This window comes from Bufo bufo, chromosome 1 (assembly GCF_905171765.1).
Source record: "Bufo bufo chromosome 1, aBufBuf1.1, whole genome shotgun sequence".
NCBI classification, from domain to species: Eukaryota; Metazoa; Chordata; class Amphibia; order Anura; family Bufonidae; genus Bufo; species Bufo bufo.
The window spans coordinates 553,592,658-553,615,486 of record NC_053389.1 but is presented as its reverse complement, the minus strand read 5'-3'; the positions used below and the strand labels follow the sequence as shown (position 1 = coordinate 553,615,486).

The 22,829-nt window shown below is 40.5% G+C and overlaps 1 protein-coding gene across 4 annotated transcripts in view; it reads left to right on the top strand.

The window, feature by feature from the left end:
* Positions 1-22,829, top strand: part of COG5 (component of oligomeric golgi complex 5) — a 413,671-nt gene that overhangs the window by 291,618 nt on the left and 99,224 nt on the right. For 2 of the 4 annotated variants that reach the window (XM_040412854.1, XM_040412840.1), the window contains 2 exons: positions 3,468-3,567; positions 21,116-21,226. In XM_040412854.1, the coding sequence (XP_040268788.1) occupies positions 3,468-3,567; positions 21,116-21,226 (211 nt within the window). Of the gene's footprint in view, positions 1-3,467; positions 3,568-21,115; positions 21,230-22,829 lie in introns of all 4 variants that reach the window. The other 2 variants (XM_040412847.1, XM_040412831.1) reach the window with 1 other exon arrangement.

Genomic DNA, 22,829 nt, shown 5'->3' with positions numbered 1-22,829 from the left:
GGCTGAAAACTACTACTTACTGTACTAAATCCAAACTAGAAGGAAAGAGGGATTATGGAAAATATCCTACAGAGAAATATGAGCTAAGAACTGTAAACCTCTAATGAAATACTTCATAAATCCATGATTTTCACTGTTTAGCTCACGAATATAAAACAGAGGATTAATTCTTGACATTACAAGGCATTGAGTGGTTTATTTTAATTTTTTTCTGCATTTAACGAGGCATCATGCTAAAATGTAAACTGGTTTAGTTCAGCCATAGAGAAACCTGACCCTACATTTCCTGTATCTGAAGCTGAGATCGTAAATACAGATGCAGCTTTCATTTGTGCATTAAAGGGATTTTCCGGTTTGCATAAACATCTTTTAAAACAATGAAGGAAGCTGTAATTTTGTAATGTTTTTCTTTTACCTTTATTGCTCCTATCTGTGATCACAGTACCATCTCCATGCAGCTCATTCTTATTTCCTGTGATGTCATGGGTAGTGAAAGGAGTGAAAGTCTATAGTAGCTGGGTGGGAGGAGCTATAAACTAGCTGGGCGTTGTTAGGGGCAGTGCTGGAGTTGTGGCAGAGAAAGGAGAAGTGCATCATGGGTTCGGTTGGATATAAAGACAGGAAGTGCAGTATACAGGATGGAAACAAACCATGGTTGAAAATGGGGAGTCCAGCTTGTAAAAAAAAAAAAAAGCATGGGAAGATGTACATGAGGTAAGCAACTGCATGAGCATAAAAAACTATAGTAATCCCGGCAAACCCCTTTCAGAATTTGCCTCATACCCAAGATTTGAATAAACATTTAGGGTCCATTCACACGTCTGTAGTGTATTGCGGATCCGCAATACACCCGGCCGGCACCCCTTATAGAACTGCCTATTCTTGCGGACAAGAATAGGACATGTTCTATTTTTTTGCGGAGCCACAGCCCGGAAGTTCGGGGCTTTAGCCCAGAAGTTTGGGGCCACGCTCCGGAAATGCGGATGCGGAGAGCACATAGTGTGCTCTCCGCATCTCTTCCGGCCCCATAGAGAATGAATAGGTCCGCACCCGTTCCCGATATTGCGAAACGGATGCGGACGTGTGAATGGACCCTTATACTGTGTATATTTCCATTTAACATGTAAATTTTGGAATTTGAGCTCTTTCTTTCTATCTAGATTGCCATTACCTCTTATCTTACATTAGGGGCATACATAAAAAACAATGGGCCCCATAGCAAGAATCTGAATTGGGCTCCCATGTCCTGAGGTGCCAGAGTCGGCAGTACCATGATTTTCGTTCTTGTGCTCCTATGACAGAGCAGAACAGCCAGTGTCACTAGCACAGATGTGAACAATGCCTAATACACCTCAGGTGCTGCAGAACATCATACTGATAAGAGAACTGCAAGTCTCATCATGACCAGTTTAGTCCTGTTTCACACTGGCGGCAGTAGTTCCAACAGAGAACAGCCCATAAGAGATCTCTGGGTGCAATGGGGCCGGCAAACATTCTGGTAACCTCCAGCAATCCCAGATCCAGAGGGCTTGGGTAGGCTGTTCTCTGCTGGAACTGCAACTCCCAGAATGTTGAGATTGTTATTATAGGGAATCAGTGAACATTACATGGAGAGGGATGCAGTAGGACAAAACTACAACTAACCGTATTAGGATTTTATGGGCTATCATAAGACACTACTCACCTCTTCTCCAGGCACACACAGAAGCTCCTCCCCAGGCAGTTCACCACATTTTTATATCCACTGCTGAGCTCTGTCATCCTGCCTTGATCACATAATGATGACATCATCGCAGGTCTTTTTTGCTGTAAAACTACTGATCACATGATGATGACATAATTGCAGGTCCTTCTCCACAGCTAGTTAGGTTTTCACAGCTAGCTATGCAAGTGTAATTGGAGGCAGGGCTTTCCTGCATGGCTGGGCCCTCTTCCTCCACGGGCCCCATAGAAGCTGCGTGGTCCGCCTCGATTAGAGGTAAGCCACTGTCTTACATATAGGGAAGGAAAAGGAAAAACGATGGGAAGTTGGGAATATCAACAGCAGTCTGGGTGAGATAAGCATAGTACAGTGTGCTAAATGCTAAAAAAAAAGTAGGCTAAAGTACGCACAACTGCTAGGAATGGCTATTAGGCTTTTTTGACCTAAAGATCTCTTGGTAGTTAGGCTGTCTTCTGCAATTGTAAGGGTATATTCACATAAACACAAATCTGGTACAGAAATTTCTCCAACCCATTAATCTAAAGGAGGCTTGCAGAAATCCCTGTGCTTGCACTAAATCAAGACATGGGAGGAGAAGAAGGAATCTAACAAGGAGCTATTAGAGCCAAGTGAGCATAGCAGTGGTGAAGCCAAACACTGTTTTCTTCTTACCGTCGTAATACCCAGGTTATGGTAAAAAGGGATATACATGAAGAATTAAAGAATTTAATCTTCTTTTTGACTTTTAATCTCCTGTACATAATTGTAACTTGTGGTGTTATCTACAGTATACTGCATTATACAATAATATCTATCTATCCATCTATTCATCCCCTCTCCCCAAACCTGGCTATTATTAGGCCAGGTTTACATCTGCATTGTGAACATCGGCACTGTAATCCGGTCACTGCTTCCTGTGTACATGCCGGCTTTCAGACGGACAAAAAATGCTACGAGCAACATTTTTTGTCTGGCTGAACGCTGGCATATATGCCGGAAAGTGGCCAGATTATTTCCGGATCCCATTATAGTGAATGCCGGGGCACGGTGGTGTCTGGCTATGCTGAATACAGTGAACTACGGCAGTCTGTTCCTCTGCCGTAACAGACTGCCAGATTTCACACTTCAGTTATTTGGTCAGCTATTTCCATCAGTTATTGTGAGCCAAAACCAAGTGCGGGTCAAAAACACAAAACTGGAGGAAATCTTTATATTACACCTGATGTCTGAGTAGGCTTCACTACTGGTTTTAGCTTACAATAACTGATGGAAATAACTGACTAAATAACTGAAGTGTGAACTCGGCATTAGAAGCACAGTAGATACAACTATAGCTGGACACAGCCTCATGTATATGGTAGCATTTCAGATCCAGTGTGATACCAGTGCCTGTGATTTAATGCCATGGTCTTCCATATTCATATAGAATCAGTGAATTGCATATTATGGGGTTATCGCGGATATTTGCTGCCCTATAAATAATTCTCCCTTCATGTGCTGCAGTACAGGCTCGTGTGCACAGCTCTGTCATGTGTAAGCCTGTTAAGTGTCTCAAGTCATATCTCCAGTTTTATCAAGCTGTTTTTAAGATGCACCCTGTAATGTGTGTTGCATCCTTGTAGTTTAGCACATTTCCTTTTAGTAGTCAGACGGGTCCAGAAGGCTCGTATTGTATTGTGACTGTTGTTTTGTATAATCTGAAGGATTATTTTAACTAAATATAACAGTTATTTTATCTCCACCGTTGTAACTTGTTTCTTTACAGTGAAATGAATGTGGCTGCTGTGGACCCCAATCTCTGCATTGCTGTCTCAAAAAACATCGCAAAAACCATACAGCTTTTTGGTGTCAAGTCTGAGCAGCTGGTAAATCAATTTCCTATTTTGTCCTTTCAATGTTAGTGATGTATGTGTCATTGCAATTTACGGAGTGCTTAATGGACATTTAAAGGGGTTGTCCAACCCCATGACATCTTTTTACAAAGAGCTTACAATGGTATGCAATAACAAAAAGAATAATACCCTCCATTCCAATCCTGTACCACTCCTCTGATTGGCTGCAGTAGTCACATGTGATGTTGACACAGCGCAGAAGTCCTAGGTTCGAATCCGACCAAAGACAACATCTGCAAGAAGTTTGTATGTTCTCCCCGTGTTTGCGTGGATAGCCCCGTGTTTGCGTGGATAGCCACTGAGGAATGGGACACTCTAACCCTGAAACGCGTCTGGTCTGACCCCCCCAAGTATAAACTTCATGTGAGTGCACCGCATCGACCTTACTTAGGAACAACTCTGAACCGACTTACAAAGCGCAGCCGGTCTGAAACTTCTACCCGGAAAGTTGGGATACCTCATCCGGATCCAAACGAGCGGGACCTCGTGCAGTAACCAAACTGCTAACAGGTGACCCATACTATCAACTGCGGGATTCACCTGACCGCAACAATAAAACCGGGAGTAAGTTCCGATAGACGGCAGAGGTTTCTCCTGAATGTGAGAACCCTCCAACATCGGTAAGAGCGTTCCTCAATTAACTATTGCCTTACTGCTGGATCCATTCCTGACCGAAAGCGGGACGCCGCTGGGTCAGTGACGGAGTAAATTATTATACTTGACTACTGCAAACTCATTATATAGCACCATTCTGCTACTTCAAACTGGCAACAAGTATTTGTGGGATTTCATTTGCTATATCTGGACATTTAGAATCTTTTAGGTCAAGCGAGTTCCTATTTTATCCCATTGTCACCTGATTTTATATACCATTGTCACCTGATAACTATTATCAATATTGCATTTTAACCGCTAATATACTGCTATACTTTCATTGTATGGACTTAATATTTCACTTACTCAAAGTTTCTGCCTATGCTGGGTTTGGAATGAGGCTGTTGGGTTACAATATCATTATCATCTGTGAGTGACCAATTCAGCTTCATCTCAACCAGAAATACGCAGAACTTTTCCTTTGAATGCTGCTCAATAGCGTGGCAGCGTTTTAAAGTTATACTTTTGTACTGTACATCCCTATACCGGATTTGTGTTTTAAACTATTTTAAGTATTATAATAAATATTAGCTACCAATATCTTAGGTGTGCCCAGTCATCTCTTTTATATTTCTGTTCTTTTCAGCAGCGGGGTGACGCTGCAAGACTGAGAGCACCCTGTTTGGTGCATCAACCATCCTGTGCATCCAACTAATATACTATTACTGAATTTTTTTGTTGTTGTTTGGATCGGGGAGGGTATTGACAGACATTGGGTGTTCCCTTCCCCCATTCCCTTTAATAGGATTTTTAGGGCTTGGCAACAGGGTAAAGTTTCGGATGGGGACGCTCTTGTCAGGGTGATGACTCCGTATTTAGGAGGCTGTTAGGGCATAATAGACTTGAGCGATTTTGTGTTGCTAGTTGGAAACGGTATGTGTTATACACTGCTGAGGGCTTCAAAAAAGTGGCACATGACACAAAAGATCCAGCTCTCCTTAGAGCGAAAAAGAGACACTATAAAAATCAAATGACATGGGAAGGAGAGCACATATATATAAAGTTCATCTCTCTGCAGAAATACAACATGCATTACGCAAGTCATCAAACACTCTGTTAACATTAGCATTCAGGGTTTTCAGCTGCCTTTTCAGCATTTCAATCAATAAGAGGGGGCATCAGGATTTGACAGTATGAATATGAAAACAGATCCATCACAGCTGTCATAATGGAAGCCATAATACTAGTGTGAACATTATGTATTAGTCCATTTAATATACTGTGCTGTTTTTTTTCTTCATTTTGTTTACTGCACCATTTTAATACTGATTGCTTTATTAAATAATAATGAGGGGCTTTTAGAAAAAAGAGAGAAAGGATTGGGAAAACACATATAGATGTGATAGGAAATCACTGTTAAAGGGGTTATCCTATATCTAAAATACCCCCCCCCCCCCCCCCCCCCCAATGCCTGGGCCCCTTGTATGGATTATACTTGCCTGCTTCCCGGCTCCTGCATTGCTCCGGATCCCTGCACGGCCACCGCTGCATCAAAACATCCGGCGACGGGGGAGAGCAGCCAATAGCAGGCTGGGACGGTGACCAGCTTCAACTGCTAAGCATCCTGAAAAATTTTAAAATGTTTCCTGATATATATATATATATATATATATATATATATATATATAAAGCGAAAAAGTGGGACTGCACTCCTGAGTGGTAGTGAAAATCAAAAACTTTTATTCACCCATAATATGGCAAACTTAGCAAGTTTGCCATATTATGGGTGAATAAAAGTTTTTGATTTTCACTACCACTCAGGAGTGCAGTCCCACTTTTTCGCTTTATGATATTGGGTATTGCCGCCACCCTTCGTTGGACTTTGCACCCACACCCCGGTTGGTGCTCCCGCTGGATTTTTTCTTCTATATATATACTGCTCAAAAAAATAAAGGGAACACTTAAACAACACAAGGTAACTCCAAGTCAATCACACTTCTGTGAAATCAAACTGTCCACTTAGGAAGCAACACTGAGTGACAATCAATTTCACATGCTGTTGTGCAAATGGGATAGACAACAGGTGAAAATTATAGGCAATTAGCAAGACGCCCCCAATAAAGGAGTGGTTCTGCAGGTGGTGACTCCAGACCACTTCTCAGTTCCTATGCTTCCTGGCTGATGTTTTGGCCACTTTTGAATGCTGGCGGTGCTTTCACTATAGTGGTAGCATGAGACGGAGTCTACAACCCACACAAGTGGCTCAGGTAGTGCAGCTTATCCAGGATGGCACATCAATGCGAGCTGTGGCAAGAAGGTTTGCTGTGTCTGTCAGCGTAGTGTCCAGAGCATGGAGGCGCTACCAGGAGACAGGCCAGTACATCAGGAGACGTGGAGGAGGCCGTAGGAGGGCAACAACCCAGCAGCAGGACCGCTACCTCCGCCTTTGTGCAAGAAGGAACAGGAAGAGCACTGCCAGAGCCCTGCAAAATGACCTCCAGCAGGCCACAAATGTGCATGTGTCTGCTCAAACGGTCAGAAACAGACTCCATGAGGGTGATATGAGGGCCCGACGTCCACAGGTGGGGATTGTGCTTACAGCCCAACACCGTGCAGGACGTTTGGCATTTGCCAGAGAACACCAAGATTGGCAAATTCGCCACTGGAGCCCTGTGCTCTTCACAGATGAAAGGAGGTTCACACTGAGCACATGTGACAGATGTGACAGAGTCTGGAGACGCTGTGGAGAACGTTCTGCTGCCTGCAACATTCTCCAGCATGACCGGTTTGGCATTGGGTCAGTAATGGTGTAGGGTGGCATTTCTTTGGAGGGCCGCACAGCCCTCCATGTGCTCGCCAGAGGTAGCCTGACTGCCATTAGGTACCGAGATGAGATCCTCAGACCCCTTGTGAGACCATATGCTGGTGCGGTTGGCCCTGGGTTCCTCCTAATGCAAGACAGTGCTAGACCTCATGTGGCTGGAGTGTGTCAGCAGTTCCTGCAAGACGAAGGCATTGATGCTATGGACTGGCCCGCCCGTTCCCCAGACCTGAATCCAATTGAGCACATCTGGGACATCATGTCTCGCTCTATGCACCAACGTCACGTTGCACCACGGACTGTCCAGGAGTTGGCAGATGCTTTAGTCCAGGTCTGGGAGGAGATCTATCAGGAGACCGTCCGCCACCTCATCAGGAGCATGCACAGGCGTTGTAGGGAGGTCATACAGGCACGTGGAGGCCACACACACTACTGAGCCTCATTTTGACTTGTTTTAAGGACATTACATCAAAGTTGGATCAGCCTGTAGTGTGTTTTTCCACTTTAATTTTGAGTGTGACTCCAAATCCAGACCTCCATGGGTTGAAAAATTAGATTTCCATTTTTTTTATTTTTGTGTGATTTTGTTGTCAGCACATTCAACTATTTAAACTATGAATTAACACATGTGGAATTATATACATAACAAACAAGTGTGAAATAACTGAAAATATGTCATATTCTAGGTTCTTCAAAGTAGCCACCTTTTGCTTTGATTACTGCTTTGCACACTCTTGGCATTCTCTTGATGAGCTTCAAGAGGTAGTCCCCTGAAATGGTTTTCACTTCACAGGTGTGCCCTGTCAGGTTTAATAAGTGGGATTTCTTGCCGTATAAATGGGGTTGGGACCATCAGTTGCGTTGAGGAGAAGTCAGGTGGATACACAGCTGATAGTCCTACTGAATAGACTGTTAGAATTTGTATTATGGCAAGAAAAAAGCAGCTAAGTAAAGAAAAACGAGTGGCCATCATTACTTTAAGAAATGAAGGTCAGTCAGTCAGCCCAAAAATTGGGAAAACTTTGAAAGTAAGGGCTATTTGACCATGAAGGAGAGTGATGGGGTGCTGCGCCAGATGACCTGGCCTCCACAGTCACCGGATCTGAACCCAATCGAGATGGTTTGGGGTGAGCTGGACCGCAGAGTGAAGGCAAAAGGGCCAACAAGTGCTAAGCATCTCTGGGAACTCCCTCAAGACTGTTGGAAGACCATTTCAGGGGACTACCTCTTGAAGCTCATCAAGAGAATGCCAAGAGTGTGCAAAGCAGTAATCAAAGCAAAAGGTGGCTACTTTGAAGAACCTAGAATATGACATATTTTCAGTTGTTTCACACTTGTTTGTTATGTATATAATTCCACATGTGTTAATTCATAGTTTTGATGCCTTCATAGTCATGAAAATAAAGAAAACTCTTTGAATGAGAAGGCGTGTACAAACTTTTGGTCTGTACTGTATATATATGTATATATATATATATATATATATAACAATACTTAATTATATAACTTTTCCTTGTTTAATATGTGGTATCCTGTAGATGATTTTAAGATATTTCCTTATTACAGCCCCAATTCCAAAAAAGTGACACTGTGTATAATGTAAATAAAAGCAGAAGGCAATGATTTTCAAATCTCATAGACCCATATTTTACTCACAATAAATATCAGATGTCGAAAAAAATGACATCTTGCCTTCTTCTTTGCATGATGCAGCTTTAGCTTGCATTTGTGTATTGCACGGTGAAAAAATAATTTCTGGAAGTGTTCCTGAGCCCATGCAGTGATTTCCAATATAGAATCATGCCTGTTTTTAATGCAGTGCTACATGTGGACCCATGGATCACAAGCATCCAATAATGACTCTCCACCTTGCGCACAAGGATTTCTCCAGATTCTCTGAATCTTTTGATGATATTATGTACTGTAGATGGTGAGATATTTAATATTTACACAATTTTACATTGAGGAACAATGTTGTGAAATTGTTTCACAATTTTTAGGTGTAGATTTTTGTGGATTAGTGAACCTCTCCCTATCTCCCTAACTCTGCCTCTCTAACATGCTCTTTTTATACCCAGTCATGTGAGTTAGTAGCATTTTCCTCCTCCAGCAGTTTTTTTTATTAGTAATAGTATTGTATAGTGGGCACTCAAATATCTGTTGCTACACGTTGGGTACAACACATTTATTATTTAAGATTCAATTGCATAACATTCATTTACAATATTAGACAATAATATTATATAAGACAATGTATATCCTAAAAATTCATAAAATTCAAAAACTATAACGTTCCTATGAGTCAATATATAATCAATATATAATCAAATAGAGCATCTTGTATTCTCCATAAAATCCCCTAAAAATTCCTTAAATTTTTTTTTCACACTAGTTGGTAAAGTGCGGTCTATAAGGTGCAATTGATAAAGCGCAGGTAATGTAAAGCGCTCTTCGTGCTGTATAGATGTCTTTCATAGGTTAAAAGTCACAGTATAGGGTAGTATTTACAGATCAGGGGTTTGTTACATGCAGTATATTATTCGTACTCACTGCTTGTTGTTCACTCTTTTGTGTATCTGACTGTAATGGCGTCCCACTACACGTCAGTTCACTCGTGCATGTGCCTGCAGTTTTTCTTGAACGCTGCAGGCACAACGCTGCAGGCACAAAAACTGCAGGCACATGCACGAGTGAACTGACGTGTAGTGGGACGCCATTACAGTCAGATACACAAAAGAGTGAACAACAAGCAGTGAGTACGAATAATATACTGCATGTAACAAACCCCTGATCTGTAAATACTACCTAACAATTTGCTATACTGTGACTTTTAACCTATGAAAGACATCTATACAGCACGAAGAGCGCTTTACATTACCTGCGCTTTATCAATTGCACCTTATAGACCGCACTTTACCAACTAGTGTGAAATTTTTTTTAAAGGAATTTTTAGGGGATTTTATGGAGAATACAAGATGCTCTATTTGATTATATATTGATTATATATTGACTCATAGGAACGTTATAGCTTTAGAATTTTATGAATTTTTAGGATATAATATTATTGTCTAATATTGTAAATGAATGTTATGCAATTGAATCTTAAATTATAAATGTGTTGTACCCAACGTGTAGCAACAGATATTTGAGTGCCCACTACACAATACTATTTCTTATATTTCACATTGTGGTTGGGGTGAACCACAAAATAGTGTGAGCACCTATCCACGATTACAGGAGGGGTGAGCCACTATACAATTTATTGTTTTTTTATTAGTACCACTTACTTTTCCAGCCTTTTGTTGTCCTTGTCCCAACTTTTTTGAGATGCGTTGCTGCCATCAAGTTCTAAATGAGTAATTCTTTTTCATGAACTGGTAAAATGTCTCACTTTCAATATCTGATATGTGTTCTATCATCTATTGTGAGTAAAAGATGGATGTATGAGTTTTGCACGTCATTGCATTCTGTTTTATTTACTTTTTTAGATTTTACACAGCGTCCCAACTTTTTGGGAATTAGGGTCTTTCTATATTCCCAGATGTAATACATTAGATGCTGTTCCACTGTCTTAACCACCTCCCGTCCGCCCATTGCATGTAAACGTCCGGGAGGTGGATCTCTGTCTGAATGCACGTTTTAAAACGTCCATTCAGACATCGCAGCTGCACGCTAATCGTGCAGCTGCTGATCGGGTTGCCCGCTGTCAGTGACAGCAGGGCAACCCTTAGAGAAGGCAGGGACAGTGCCCAGGTGTCCCTGCCTTCTAGATCACTGTATACACAGCGCTCGCCGAGCGCTGTGTCTACAGAGCCGGAAGCGCTATGCGCTTGCTGTTCTGGCCCAGCGGTCATGTGACTGCCGGGACCGGAGAGTGCAGGAGCTGTGTGAGGTCTTCTACAGACCTCTATCAGCCCTGCACTGAGGCTGTACAGCGCTGTATTGCGCTGTACAGCCTCTATGGGGGGTGTATTTCTCCTGTAACTGGGGCTACTATGTCAGCCCCAGTTACAGGAGAACTCAACAGTGAAAAAAAAAAAAAAACTGAAGTAAATGTCCCCCAGAGGTCTTGTATGACCTTGAGGGGGACGAAAAGTGTAAAAGAAAAAAATTGACTGTTAAAAAATAAAATAAAAAAAGGTTTCACATGTAAAAAAAAAAATTCCCCATGTAAGGAATATTTTTATTTTTTTTAAATAGAAAAAACTAAATAAAATAGACATATTTGGTATTGCTGCGTCCGTGAAGGTTGGTTCTATAAATATATCACATGATCGACCCAGTCCGATAAACACCATAAAAAAAAAAAAACTGTGTCAAAAAATGCCATTTTTGTCACCTTACATCGCAAAAAGTGCAACACCATGTGATCAAAAAGGCGTATGTTCCACAAAATGGTACCAATAAAACAATCACCTCATCCCGCGAAAAATGAGCCCTTACATAAGAAAATCTCTCAAACAATAAAAAAAACTATAGCTCTCAGAACATGGAGACACTAAAACATCATTTTTTTTGGTTTCAAAAATGCTATTATTGTGTTAAAGTGAAATAAATTAAAAAAGTATACATATTAGGTATTGCCGCATCCATAACAACCAGCTCTATAAAAATATCACATGACCTAACCCCTCGGATGAACACCTTAAAAAAAACTATAGCTCTCAGAACATGGACACATTGTTTCTAAAATGCTATTATTGTGTAAAAAATAAATAAGAAAAAGTATACATATTAGGTATCGCCACGTCCGTAACAATCTGCTCTATAAAAATGTTACTGACCGAACCCCTCAGGTGAACGCTGTAAAAATAAATAAAAACTGTGCTAAAACAACCAATTTTTTGGTCACCTTGCCCCATAAAGTGTTATAATGAATGATCAAAAAATCATATGTACCCAAAAATAGTACCAATAAAATTGGCACCTTATCCCCTAGTTTCCAAAATGGGGTCACTTCTTGGGAGTTTCTACTGTAAGGGTGCATCAGGGGGGCTTCAAATGGGACATGGCATCTAAAAACCATTTTCTTCTGCGCCCTGCCGTGTGCCCATACAGCAGTTTATGGCCACATGTGGGGTGTTTCTGTAAACCGCAGAATCTGGGTAATAAATATTGAGTTTTGTTTGGCTGTTAACCATCGATGTGTTAAAGAAAAAATTGGCTTAAAATCGAAAATCTGCCAAAAAAGTGAAATTTTTAAATTTAATCTCAATTTTCCTTTAATTTTTACGGAACGCCTAAAGGGTTAACAAAGTTTGTAAAATCGGTTTTAAGTAACTTGAGGGGTGTAGTTTCTACAATGGGGTCATTTATGGGGGTATCCACTATGTAGGCCCCACAAAGTGACTTCAAACTTGAACTGGTCCTTAAAAAGTGGGTTTTGGCAATTTTCTTAAAATTTTTAAGAATTGCTTCTAAACTGCTAAGCCTTCTAACGTCCTAAAAAAATTAAATTACATTTCCAAAATGATGCTAACATAAAGTAGACATATGGGGAATGTTAAGTAATAAATATTTTACGAGGTATCACTTTCTGTTTTAAAAGCAGAAAAATAGAAATTTAGAAAATTGTGAATTTTTCAATTTTTTTTGTAAATTTGAGATTTTTTCATAACTAAAGGTGAAATATATTGACTCAAATTTGACAAAGTACAATATGTCACGAGAAAACAATTTCTGAATGACTTGGATAAGTAAAGGCGTTCCAAAGTTATTACCACATAAAGTGAGATATGTCAGATTTGCAAAATTAGGCCTGGCCAGGAATGGGGCAAATGGCCCAGATGGGAAGTGGTTAATTTGCATGAATGACAATGTTTCTGTTATGCAAGATGCTCTAGGTTAGCTTTAATTGTATTGTACTGACTTGCATTGACTAATGTGGCTTCCTTGGCTAGGATTATGCATCTTCGACATTGCTAAAGAGGATTAAGCTGGTAGTGAAGTCTTATGCACGGCTTGCCTAATTGGCTCCACAGAGAAGTGTTTATGTCCAGAAACACAGTATAAATATATATACAGGTGAAACTCGAAAAATTTGAGTATCGTGCACAGTTCATTTATTTCAGTAATGCAACTTAAAAGGTGAAACTAACATATGAGATAGACTCATTACATGCAAAGTAAGATATTTCAAGCCTTTATTTGTTATAATTTGGATGATTATGGCTTATAGCTTATGAAACTCCAAAGACTCAATTTTGAGGTACCCTTTGCCCAGGGAGTATGGATTAATTAGCTGACTAGAGTGTGACACTTTGAGCCTAGAATATTGATCCTTTTCACAATCTAATTTTAAGCTGCATTAATGCAATTCCTTTTAATTTGCATTACTGAAATAAATGGACTTTTGCACGATATTCAAATTTTACGCGTTTCACCTGTATGTTTGTTCTCGACCACCTGACATTTCCTATAACATTTTAACATTTACAATAAAGAAAGCATTCAGAATTGTAATGATAATGCCAATTATCTCGATTAGAAAAGGAGCTGAATTTTGCAGATGTTTGTATTTCTGCATTAGTAGGCCTAAACTACACACATCCTTAATATATTGCTTAGAAATCGCTTGATATTACTTAAAGGGGTTGTCCGGGTTCATCATACCTCCATTTTCACCCAGGCAGCCCCCCTGTCTTGAGCATCGGAGCAGTTCATGCTCCGATGCTCTCCTTTGCCCTGTGCTAAATCAAGCAGGGCAAAGGCATTTTCAGGTGTTCCGGTGACGAACCGTGCTCTCCATGGGGCTGCCAGGAAGCCCGGTGACGTCACCGGCACTGATGGGCAGGCTGTAGCGTTGCCCTAGCCAGTAAAACGGCTAGGGCAGCGCTAAAGCACACCCATCAGAGCCGGTGATGTCACCGGACACACTGCCGGGCCGAAGCCATCTAGCGCAGGGCAAGGGAGCGCATCGGAGCATGAGATGCTCCGATGCTAACATCAGGGGGGCTGTCTGGGTGAAAATATGGGTATGTCCGGGGTTCAGCTCTAAACTGAGCCCTTTAATTGGGCTATGGCATGTAATTACAGTTACAGAGCAAAACGTTATATGCTTGCTACCATTTTAAGGCATCTATTCCAAGAAAAAAGACCTGTCTTGGAAAGCTTGGTAACCCTCTTGGATCTATAATGGTGAATTTCGGTGGCAACCTTTCTTGGGGCTCTAGTTGGCTCCATTCACACGAATAGGCAGTTCTATGGGGGTGCCAATCAAGTGTATTGCGGATCCGCAATTTGCCGATCCGCAATGCACTATGGACGTCTGAATGGAACAGCTTAACAAAGAAATCAAGTCAAGGACCTTGATCGTGAGTCAGCAATGGATCTTTAACTACAACTCAATCTAATTGTACGCTGAGGTGAGGACTAAAATCCCACACCTCAAAGTACAGTTATGTCACTGAGATAGCACTGGCACAAGAGTTGTGCCTGTTCCAACGACAGCAGGAGCCGGCTATAGTATACAGGTGAAACTCGAAAAATTTGAATATCGTGCAAAGTTCATTTATTTCAGTAATGCAACTTAAAAGGTGAAACTAATATATGAGATATACTCTTTACATGCAAAGCCTGTCCCAAAAAAAAAGCCTTTAGCTTTCATTACGGCACGCATTCACTGTGGCATTCTTTCAATAAGCTTCTGCAATGTCACAAAATGTATTTCCATCCAATGTTGCATTAATTTTTCACCAAGATCTTGCATTGATGATGGTAGAGTCTGACTGCTGCGCAAAGCCTATTCCAGCACATCCCAAAGATTCTCAATGAGGTTAAGGTCTGGACTCTGTGGTGGCCAATCCATGTGTGAAAATGATGTCTCATGCTCCCTGAACCACTCTTTCACAATTTGAGCCCGATGAATCCTGGCATTGTCATCTTGGAATATGCCCGTGCCATCAGGGAAGAAAAAATCCATTTATGTAATAACCTGGTCATTCAGTATGTTCAGGTAGTCAGCTGACCTCATTCTTGGAGCACATACTGTTGCTGAACTTAGACCTGACCAACTGCAGCAACCCCAGATCATAGCACTGCCCCTACAGGCTTGTACAGTAGGCACTAGGCATGATGGGTGCATCACTTCATCTGCCTCTCTTCTTACCCTGATGCACCCATCACTCTGGAACAGGGTAAATCTGGACTCCTCAGACCACATGACCTTCTTCCATTGCTCCAGAGTCCAATCTTTATGCTCCCTAGCAAATTGAAACCTTTTTTTCTAGTTTGCCTAACTGATTAGTGTTTTTTTTAAGGCTACACAGCTGTTCAGTCCCAATCCCTTGAGTTCCCTTCGCATTGTGCGTGTGGAAATGCTCTTACTTTCCCTATTAAACATAGCACTGAGTTCTACTGTTGTTTTTCTTCGATTTGATTTTACCAAACCTTTAAGTGATCGCCGATCACGATCATTCAGGATTTTTTCCTCGCCACATTTCTTCCTCGAATTTAATGGGTCCCCACTATCCTTCCAGTTTTTAATAATGCGTTGGACAGTTCTCAACCCAATTTTAGTAGTTTCTAAAATCTCCTTAGATGTTTTCTCTGCTTAATGCATGCCAATGATTTGACCCTTCTCAAACAGACTAACATTTCCACGACCACGAGATGTGTCTTTCGACATGGTTGTTTAAGGAATGAGAAGCAACTCATTGCACCAGTTGGGGTTAAATAACTTATAGCCAGCTGAAAAATAATCGCCCATGCAGTAATTATCCAATAGGAGCCTCATAACTATTTGCTTAGCTAAATCCAGGTGCGACTTTTTTTTTTGGACAGGCAGTGTATTTCAAGCCTTTATTTGTTATAATTTGGATGATTATGGCTTATAGCTTATGAAACCCCAAAGTCACAATCTCGGGTACCCTTTGCTCAGGGGGTATGGATTAATTAGCTGACTAGAGTGTGACACTTTGAGCCTAGAATATTGAACCTTTTCACAAAATTCTAATTTTAACTTTTAATTTGCATTACTGAACTAAATGGACTTTTGCACGATATTTTCATTTTTTGAGTTTCACCTGTACATCCGGACTCCCACTTCAATAGCAGAGATCAGTGCAAGCTTGCACTCCAGCTGTTTAATCCTTTAGATGCCATGATCAAAAGTGACTGACATCTAAGTGGATACACAGAGAGGGGGCTCTTCTGCCACTCCATTACCGCCCCAGTGCAGTCATGGAGTGCCAATAGCTGCTATGGCAACTGGGCGACTAATTTCCTATTAAACTGAATTTACATGTGGAAATCTCCTCCACTGTATGGAGACAAGTGAACAATGCAGCGATCACTCGTCCCCATACAGATTCATTATTTCTGGGTATCAGAAACAGCAGAAATCCCAAGGATTTCAAACAGCAGAGACCCGCGGCTAATAATCGCGGTCATTAAAGCCTTTAGATGCCGTAATCAAGTGTGATCATGGCATCTAAAGGGTGAAAAAACGGGAAGCTCGTGCTTCCAGGTTTCTTACCGGCATCGTCTGCTGCCAATGTGGATGCTGGTAATTGATTTCAATACGCTGGGTCTCTCTGGTGAGACACAGGGTAGTGAAGCTACAATTTTTATTTTGGCCAGCAGGTGGCAGGCCAACATAAGAAATTAGCAATTCTGTACCAATATGGATGTATATTAAACATAATAGCTTTTACTTATCCAAACCATTCTGAGATTGTTTTCTCATAACACATTGTACTTCATGATACTCATAAATTTGAGTCCATTTTTTACAACTTTACTTATGAAAAAATCCCAAATTTACCAAAAATTTCACAATTTTTAAAATTTCTCTGCTTTTAAAACAGAAAGTGATACCTCATAAAATATTTATTACTTAACATTCCCCATATGTCTACTTTATGTTGGCATCATTTTGTAAATGTCATTTTATTTTATTTAGGATGTTAGAAGGATTATAATTTTAGAAGCAATTCTTAAAATTTTTAAGAAAATTTCCAAAACCCACTTTTTAAGGACCAGTACAGGTCTGAAGTCACTTTGTGGGGCTTACATAGTGGAAACCCCCCGTAAATGACCCCATTGCAGAAACTACACCCCTCAAGTTACTCAAAACTGATCTTACAAACTTTGTTAACACTTTATAATAGCATATTTGAAACAAAAAAAATGATGTTTTAGTGTCTCCACGTTCTAAGAGCTATAGTTTCTTTTATTTTTTTTAAGCAATTTTCTTATGTAGAGGCTTATTTTTTGCGGGATGAGGTGATGGTCTTATTGGTACCATTTTGTGGGACATACGCCTTTTTGATCGCTTGGTGTTGCACTTTTTGTAATGTAAGGTGACAAAAATGGCTTTTTTGACAGTTTTAATTTTTTTTAATGGTTACCGACGGGGTGGATTTTGTGATTTATTTATAGAGCCGGTCGTTACGGACACGATCATACCTAAAATGTGTAGTTTATTTTTTTCAATAAAAGGCAATTTATTTTATTTTTTATTTACCTATTTATTTATTTATTTATTTTGACTTTTTTCTATTTTTACACTTTTTTGTCAAGTCCCACAGGGATCTTGAAGATCCAGTGGGGCTGATGGCTGTACTATACTTTGCAATGCTCTTGCATTGTAAAGTATAATACTATCAGTTTTACAGTGATAGATGTCAACACTGGATGCCTTTGCAAGGCAGCGCGGGCAGCCGATGGTTGAGAGAGGGAGCCCCCTCCCTCTGTTAACCCCTTGAATGCCACTGACAGTGGCATCTAAGGGGTTACAGCAGAGTGTCAGCATACAGGAACAGAGCCGCTGCCATCAGATACAGCAGGGGCACCGCACAAGGGGGCACAGATGAGGGCTGTGGAGGGGACACAGATGGGCAGGGGACATGGATGGGGGCAGGCAGGCACAGTTGCCGGCACATACACAGTGCATGGCCGGCAAAAGTGGAGGCAGAGAGCACAGAAGATCGGGACAGGGGGCTCACATATTGGGGGCACGGAGAATATGGTACTTGATTTCAGGTTTGATCTGCAGAGTGCAGATCAGAGCCTGAAACCGGCATTTTAACAGTGCCGCACACACCGATTGGTGAGTCTGCATAGGCTAACCAATTGGAGCGATCGCAGACAAGGAACCACTCAGATTGGTCCCTTGCCGGCATTACTGGACTGTATGCTGCATGTGATAGCAGCAGCACAGGGGCAGAAGCTTTAATTCAAGAGCTTTGCAGAGCTTGGATTAAAGAGGTGCCATGACGTTTATATACGTGCTAGCTGCACGGGGCATGTGTAATTAGCATGTATATAGCCGTATTGCAGTCGTTAAGGGGTTAATGAGCACTGTAAAAAAGAAATATTGCAAATGTCAAAATTGTTGTTTTTTATTATGCCTTGCAAAAAAAGTAGAATGAAAATTAATCATAAAGTTGAATGTGCCCAAAAATGGTACCAGTAACAACTTCAGGATGTCCTGCAAAAACAAGCCTGCACACAGCTCAGTTGGTTGAAACATAACAATGTATAGACTTTAGCATATGGCACCTCACAACTTTTTTTTTTTTTTTTTACAAAAGTGTTAAATTGCAAAAACTGTAGTATCTCCATAATTGTATCAACCTGCAGAATAAACTAAGCATGTCAAATATACGGAACAGCTTTTGTTCATCCCTTCCCCCCTCCCCATAAAAACAAAACAAAAACAATATAAATAGTGATCAAAAATCATATCTACCCCAAAATGTTACCAATGAAAGCTATGGGATGATCTGCTAACAATAAGCAACTCAGTCAATGAGAAAATATAAGGATATGGCTCTCAGGATATGGTAACAGAAAAAATAATTTTTCAACACTTTTTTGTACAAAACTGGTAAAACATAAAACATTGTTATCATTTGGTAGCAAAACAATGATAAATGAAGTTCCAGCACTGCAAAGTAATTGCTGTGTCGCTTGTCTCTTCATTCATGGTAGCAAAATTACAGCATGTGGATCACAACCTCACACTCCAACACCAGTTGACGCGTTTCAGACACTTAGTCCTTAGCCAGTTATGACTAAGGACTAAGTGTCTGAAACGCGTCAACTGGTGCTGGAGTGTGAGGTTTTTATCCACATGCTGTAATTTTGCTACCACGAATAAAGAGACAAGCGACACAACAATTAGTTTGCAGTGCTGGAACTTTATTTATCATTGTTTTGCTACCAAAGGACTTACTTACCTGTTCCGTGCACCAGGGGCTGATTAAATCTACTAGAGGTGAGCTGGAATTTTACTATGATTGTTATCATTGTAATCATATCGAAACAAAGAATAACAATAACGTCAATTATAGTACACTGTTACCGCTGTGATGTTGCAAATCAATTATAGTACACTGTTACATGAGATGTTGCAAATCAGATATGAAGCTTTGGCCTGTCACTGAATCCTCCACCTACATTAAGTTCCCCTTGACCTGCTGTTGGTTGGCACCTGACCAGTGTGGTCTGCAACGTAGCAGTGGCAGCACCAACCAGTCCATCTTTTCCCACAGTCTATACACTAGTGTTGTGCCTGTCTGCAAACCCAGGGAATGTGAGCAATACTCTACCTAGCGAAGACACAGTAACTGTACAGGAAATAAAAAGTGTTTATAAAGACCTATCTACCCCAAAATGGTAAGAATTAAAACTGTAGCTTTTCCTGGGAAAAAAAAAGCCCCCACACAGCTCTGTTAAAATGCCATAGCTCTCAAAATATGCTGAAAATGATTTGTAAAAAAAAAAGTTTGTATTGTGCAAAAGTAGTAAAACATAGTTAAACTATACACATTTATTATTGCAGTTATTATACTGATGCACAGGATAAGGGTCCATTCACACGTCCGTAGAATGTGTCCGCACCCGTTCCACAATTATCCGGAACGGGTGCGGACCCATTCATTCTCTATGGGCAGGAATGGATGCGGACAGCACACAGTGTTTTCGGAGTGCGGCCCTGAACTTCCGGTCTGCGGCAACGGAAAAAATAGAACATGTCCTATTCTTGTCCGCAATTGCGGACAAGAATAGGCAGTTCTATGGGGGTGCCGGCCGGGTGTATTGCTGATCCGCAATACACTACGGACGTGTGAATGGACCCTAAAGGTAACATTATTTATCCCTCTGGATCATTTTAATAAAAGTTTTCTGAGATTATGATATTGATGACTTATTCTCAGGATAGGTCATCAATATCAGATCGGCAGGGGTCCGACACCCGGGAACTCCATCGATCATCTGTTTGGTCCTAGGCCAGTGTCATCACGTTCATTGGTCACGTGAATAGAGTTGATCTGCAATACCAAGCACAGCCACTATCCGATGGACAGCACTGTGCTTGGTAAGCTGCGAGGAGGCCGCAGCCTCCTCAGACAGATGATCAGCTCGTCAATATCAGAATCTCATAAGACCCCTTTAATTAATAAGTTATATGTACCCTGTAACCCATTTAAAAATACAATACTCCCCAAAAAAGCAATCATCGTACAGCTATTTTACCGGAAAAATACGTTTTAATACTCTTGAAATGTGATATTAAAAATAATTACTACATCCTAGTCCCAAAATTGGCTAGTTCTGAAGGGGTTAAAACATTTTGCAGCAGATTTTGACAAATCCAATTGACTCAAAGGGTCTATCAGGTTTCAAATTGTGTGCATCAGGCACAATTTTGCAGCAAACTACCTTATTCTGCCCACAAAGTCATCAGACGTCAGTAGATGCATTTTTTTTATTTTATTATTTTTTAAAAATCTTGCTTTATAATTTTCTGCATACAAATATGTATAGCTTTATTTGGGAATCTGCTGTTTTTCATATGGCTGCTATAATATTCATAAACTTGTTTGAAATACATATTCCTTGTGGATACATACTGCTGTGCTGCTGACTAATGCCACTGTAATTAGAATTTCTTTTATTAGTCATGTTTAGATCATGAAGATCTTAAGTGTTTTCAGAAATACACACTTGTTTTCATCTCGTTGGTTTGTATTTATACAACCCTATAAAATGTGTTGAGATGAAAAAACAAAAGCACTGTCTAAATCAAGCTCTTCAACATTTCATTCATCCTGACATTGTGTGCTACATTTTAACAGTGATCTACTTTTCATGTTGCAGCTGTCTACTCAAGGAGATGCAAGTCAGGTGATTGGACCTCTCACAGAAGGTCAACGAAGAAATGTGGCTGTGGTCAATTCGCTTTACAGACTGCATCAATCCATTCAAAAGGTGGTAAGATATCAGCAAAGGTCCCTATAATAGTTTACTTCCTTGGGACTGACAAATGTCTTTTTTGCATGTAACAGATTTATATAAATCAGCTCAAGATCCTGCATGATATTTTACAGTTCATCATATTCTGACACTAACCTGAGACATGATGTTTCCCTTACCAGGATAGGAGTTCTGAGGGTAGGGGGTGGTGGTTATCCTATTTGTTGTAGCCTAATGTATAAAGTGTTTATGCTGTTTGAATAGTAACACAAGAACTCTAGCATTTTTTGCCTATATAGTACAACATAATCTATAAATCGGTGCTTTATTTAAGAAAATCCATGCATGTCAAGTGGTTGCCAAAAAGATTCAAACAATGTGTACGCGTTTCGAACAGCTTCTATGTCATGTCCCTGATTAATGGATTTTGAGATGCTGGACTATTTTCTACTTAAAACCTTTGGGGACAATTTTTTTATGATTGCATTTTACTAATTTGGGGCTAAAAAAAAAAAATTCAATTGGTCTTTATTAACAAAATATTGAGCCATTCTGTCACAAAGGGTTAACTGTTTTTCTAGGTTGTGCATCCTACTTTCACTTTCACTTTGTGCCGGTCATTTACTAAGGGCTCACTGCAGAATGAATCAACTATACTCAGTCACGTCACTAATTGGATATCTCGTATAGGCTCATAGGACGCTAAAAAACAAAAAATAATAATAATTTATTCTAATAATAATTTTAAAAGAACTTGGTGGGACACACTGACATAAATATATTATTCACAAATATTAACGACAAAGGGACAGCCCGGAAGATAAATCCAGGTGGCTATATTAATCTCAGCCAAACTGTCCCAGTGACAATCAGTACTTTATTGAGGAGTAAACTCCAGGGTAATGAAACTGCAACAGTTGCCATCATTTCCATGCTATACATGGCAACATATTACCCTCTGGACACGCTGCCACATGTTGAGGTAGTGGAGGCACATTTGTGTTTGTCTGTCCATAAATGGTTTAAAGGGCTTCTGTCACCCCACTAAACTGTTTTTTTTTTTGTGTACTTATAATCCCTATACTGCGATTTATCCATACATAATGTGATTAATCATTTTGGTTCAGTAGATTCTGCTAAAAACGTACTTTTATAATATGTAAATTACCTGTCTACCAGCAAGTAGGGCGGCTACTTGCTGGTAGCAGCCGCATCCTCCTATCATAATGACACCCCCTCCGCATGTTGATTGACGTCACAACTACACCCGGCGCAGGCGCATTGAGGATGGAGCGGCCGAGCAAACGTCCTCCTATCAGTGCGCCTGCGCCGACTGAAGACCGATACGGCGCAGGCGCCAGATTTTGAATGCAAACAGGGCCAGCAGAGAAAGATCCCGTTCGCTGGCCCTGTCAATCAACATGCGGAGGGGACGTCATTATGATAGGAGGATGCGGCTGCTACCAGCAAGTAGCCGCCCTACTTGCTGGTAGACAGGTAATTTACATATTATAAAAGTACGTTTTTAGCAGAATCTACTGAACCAAAATGATTAATCACATTATGTATAGATAAATCGCAGTATAGGGATTATAAGTACACAAAAAAAAAAAACTGT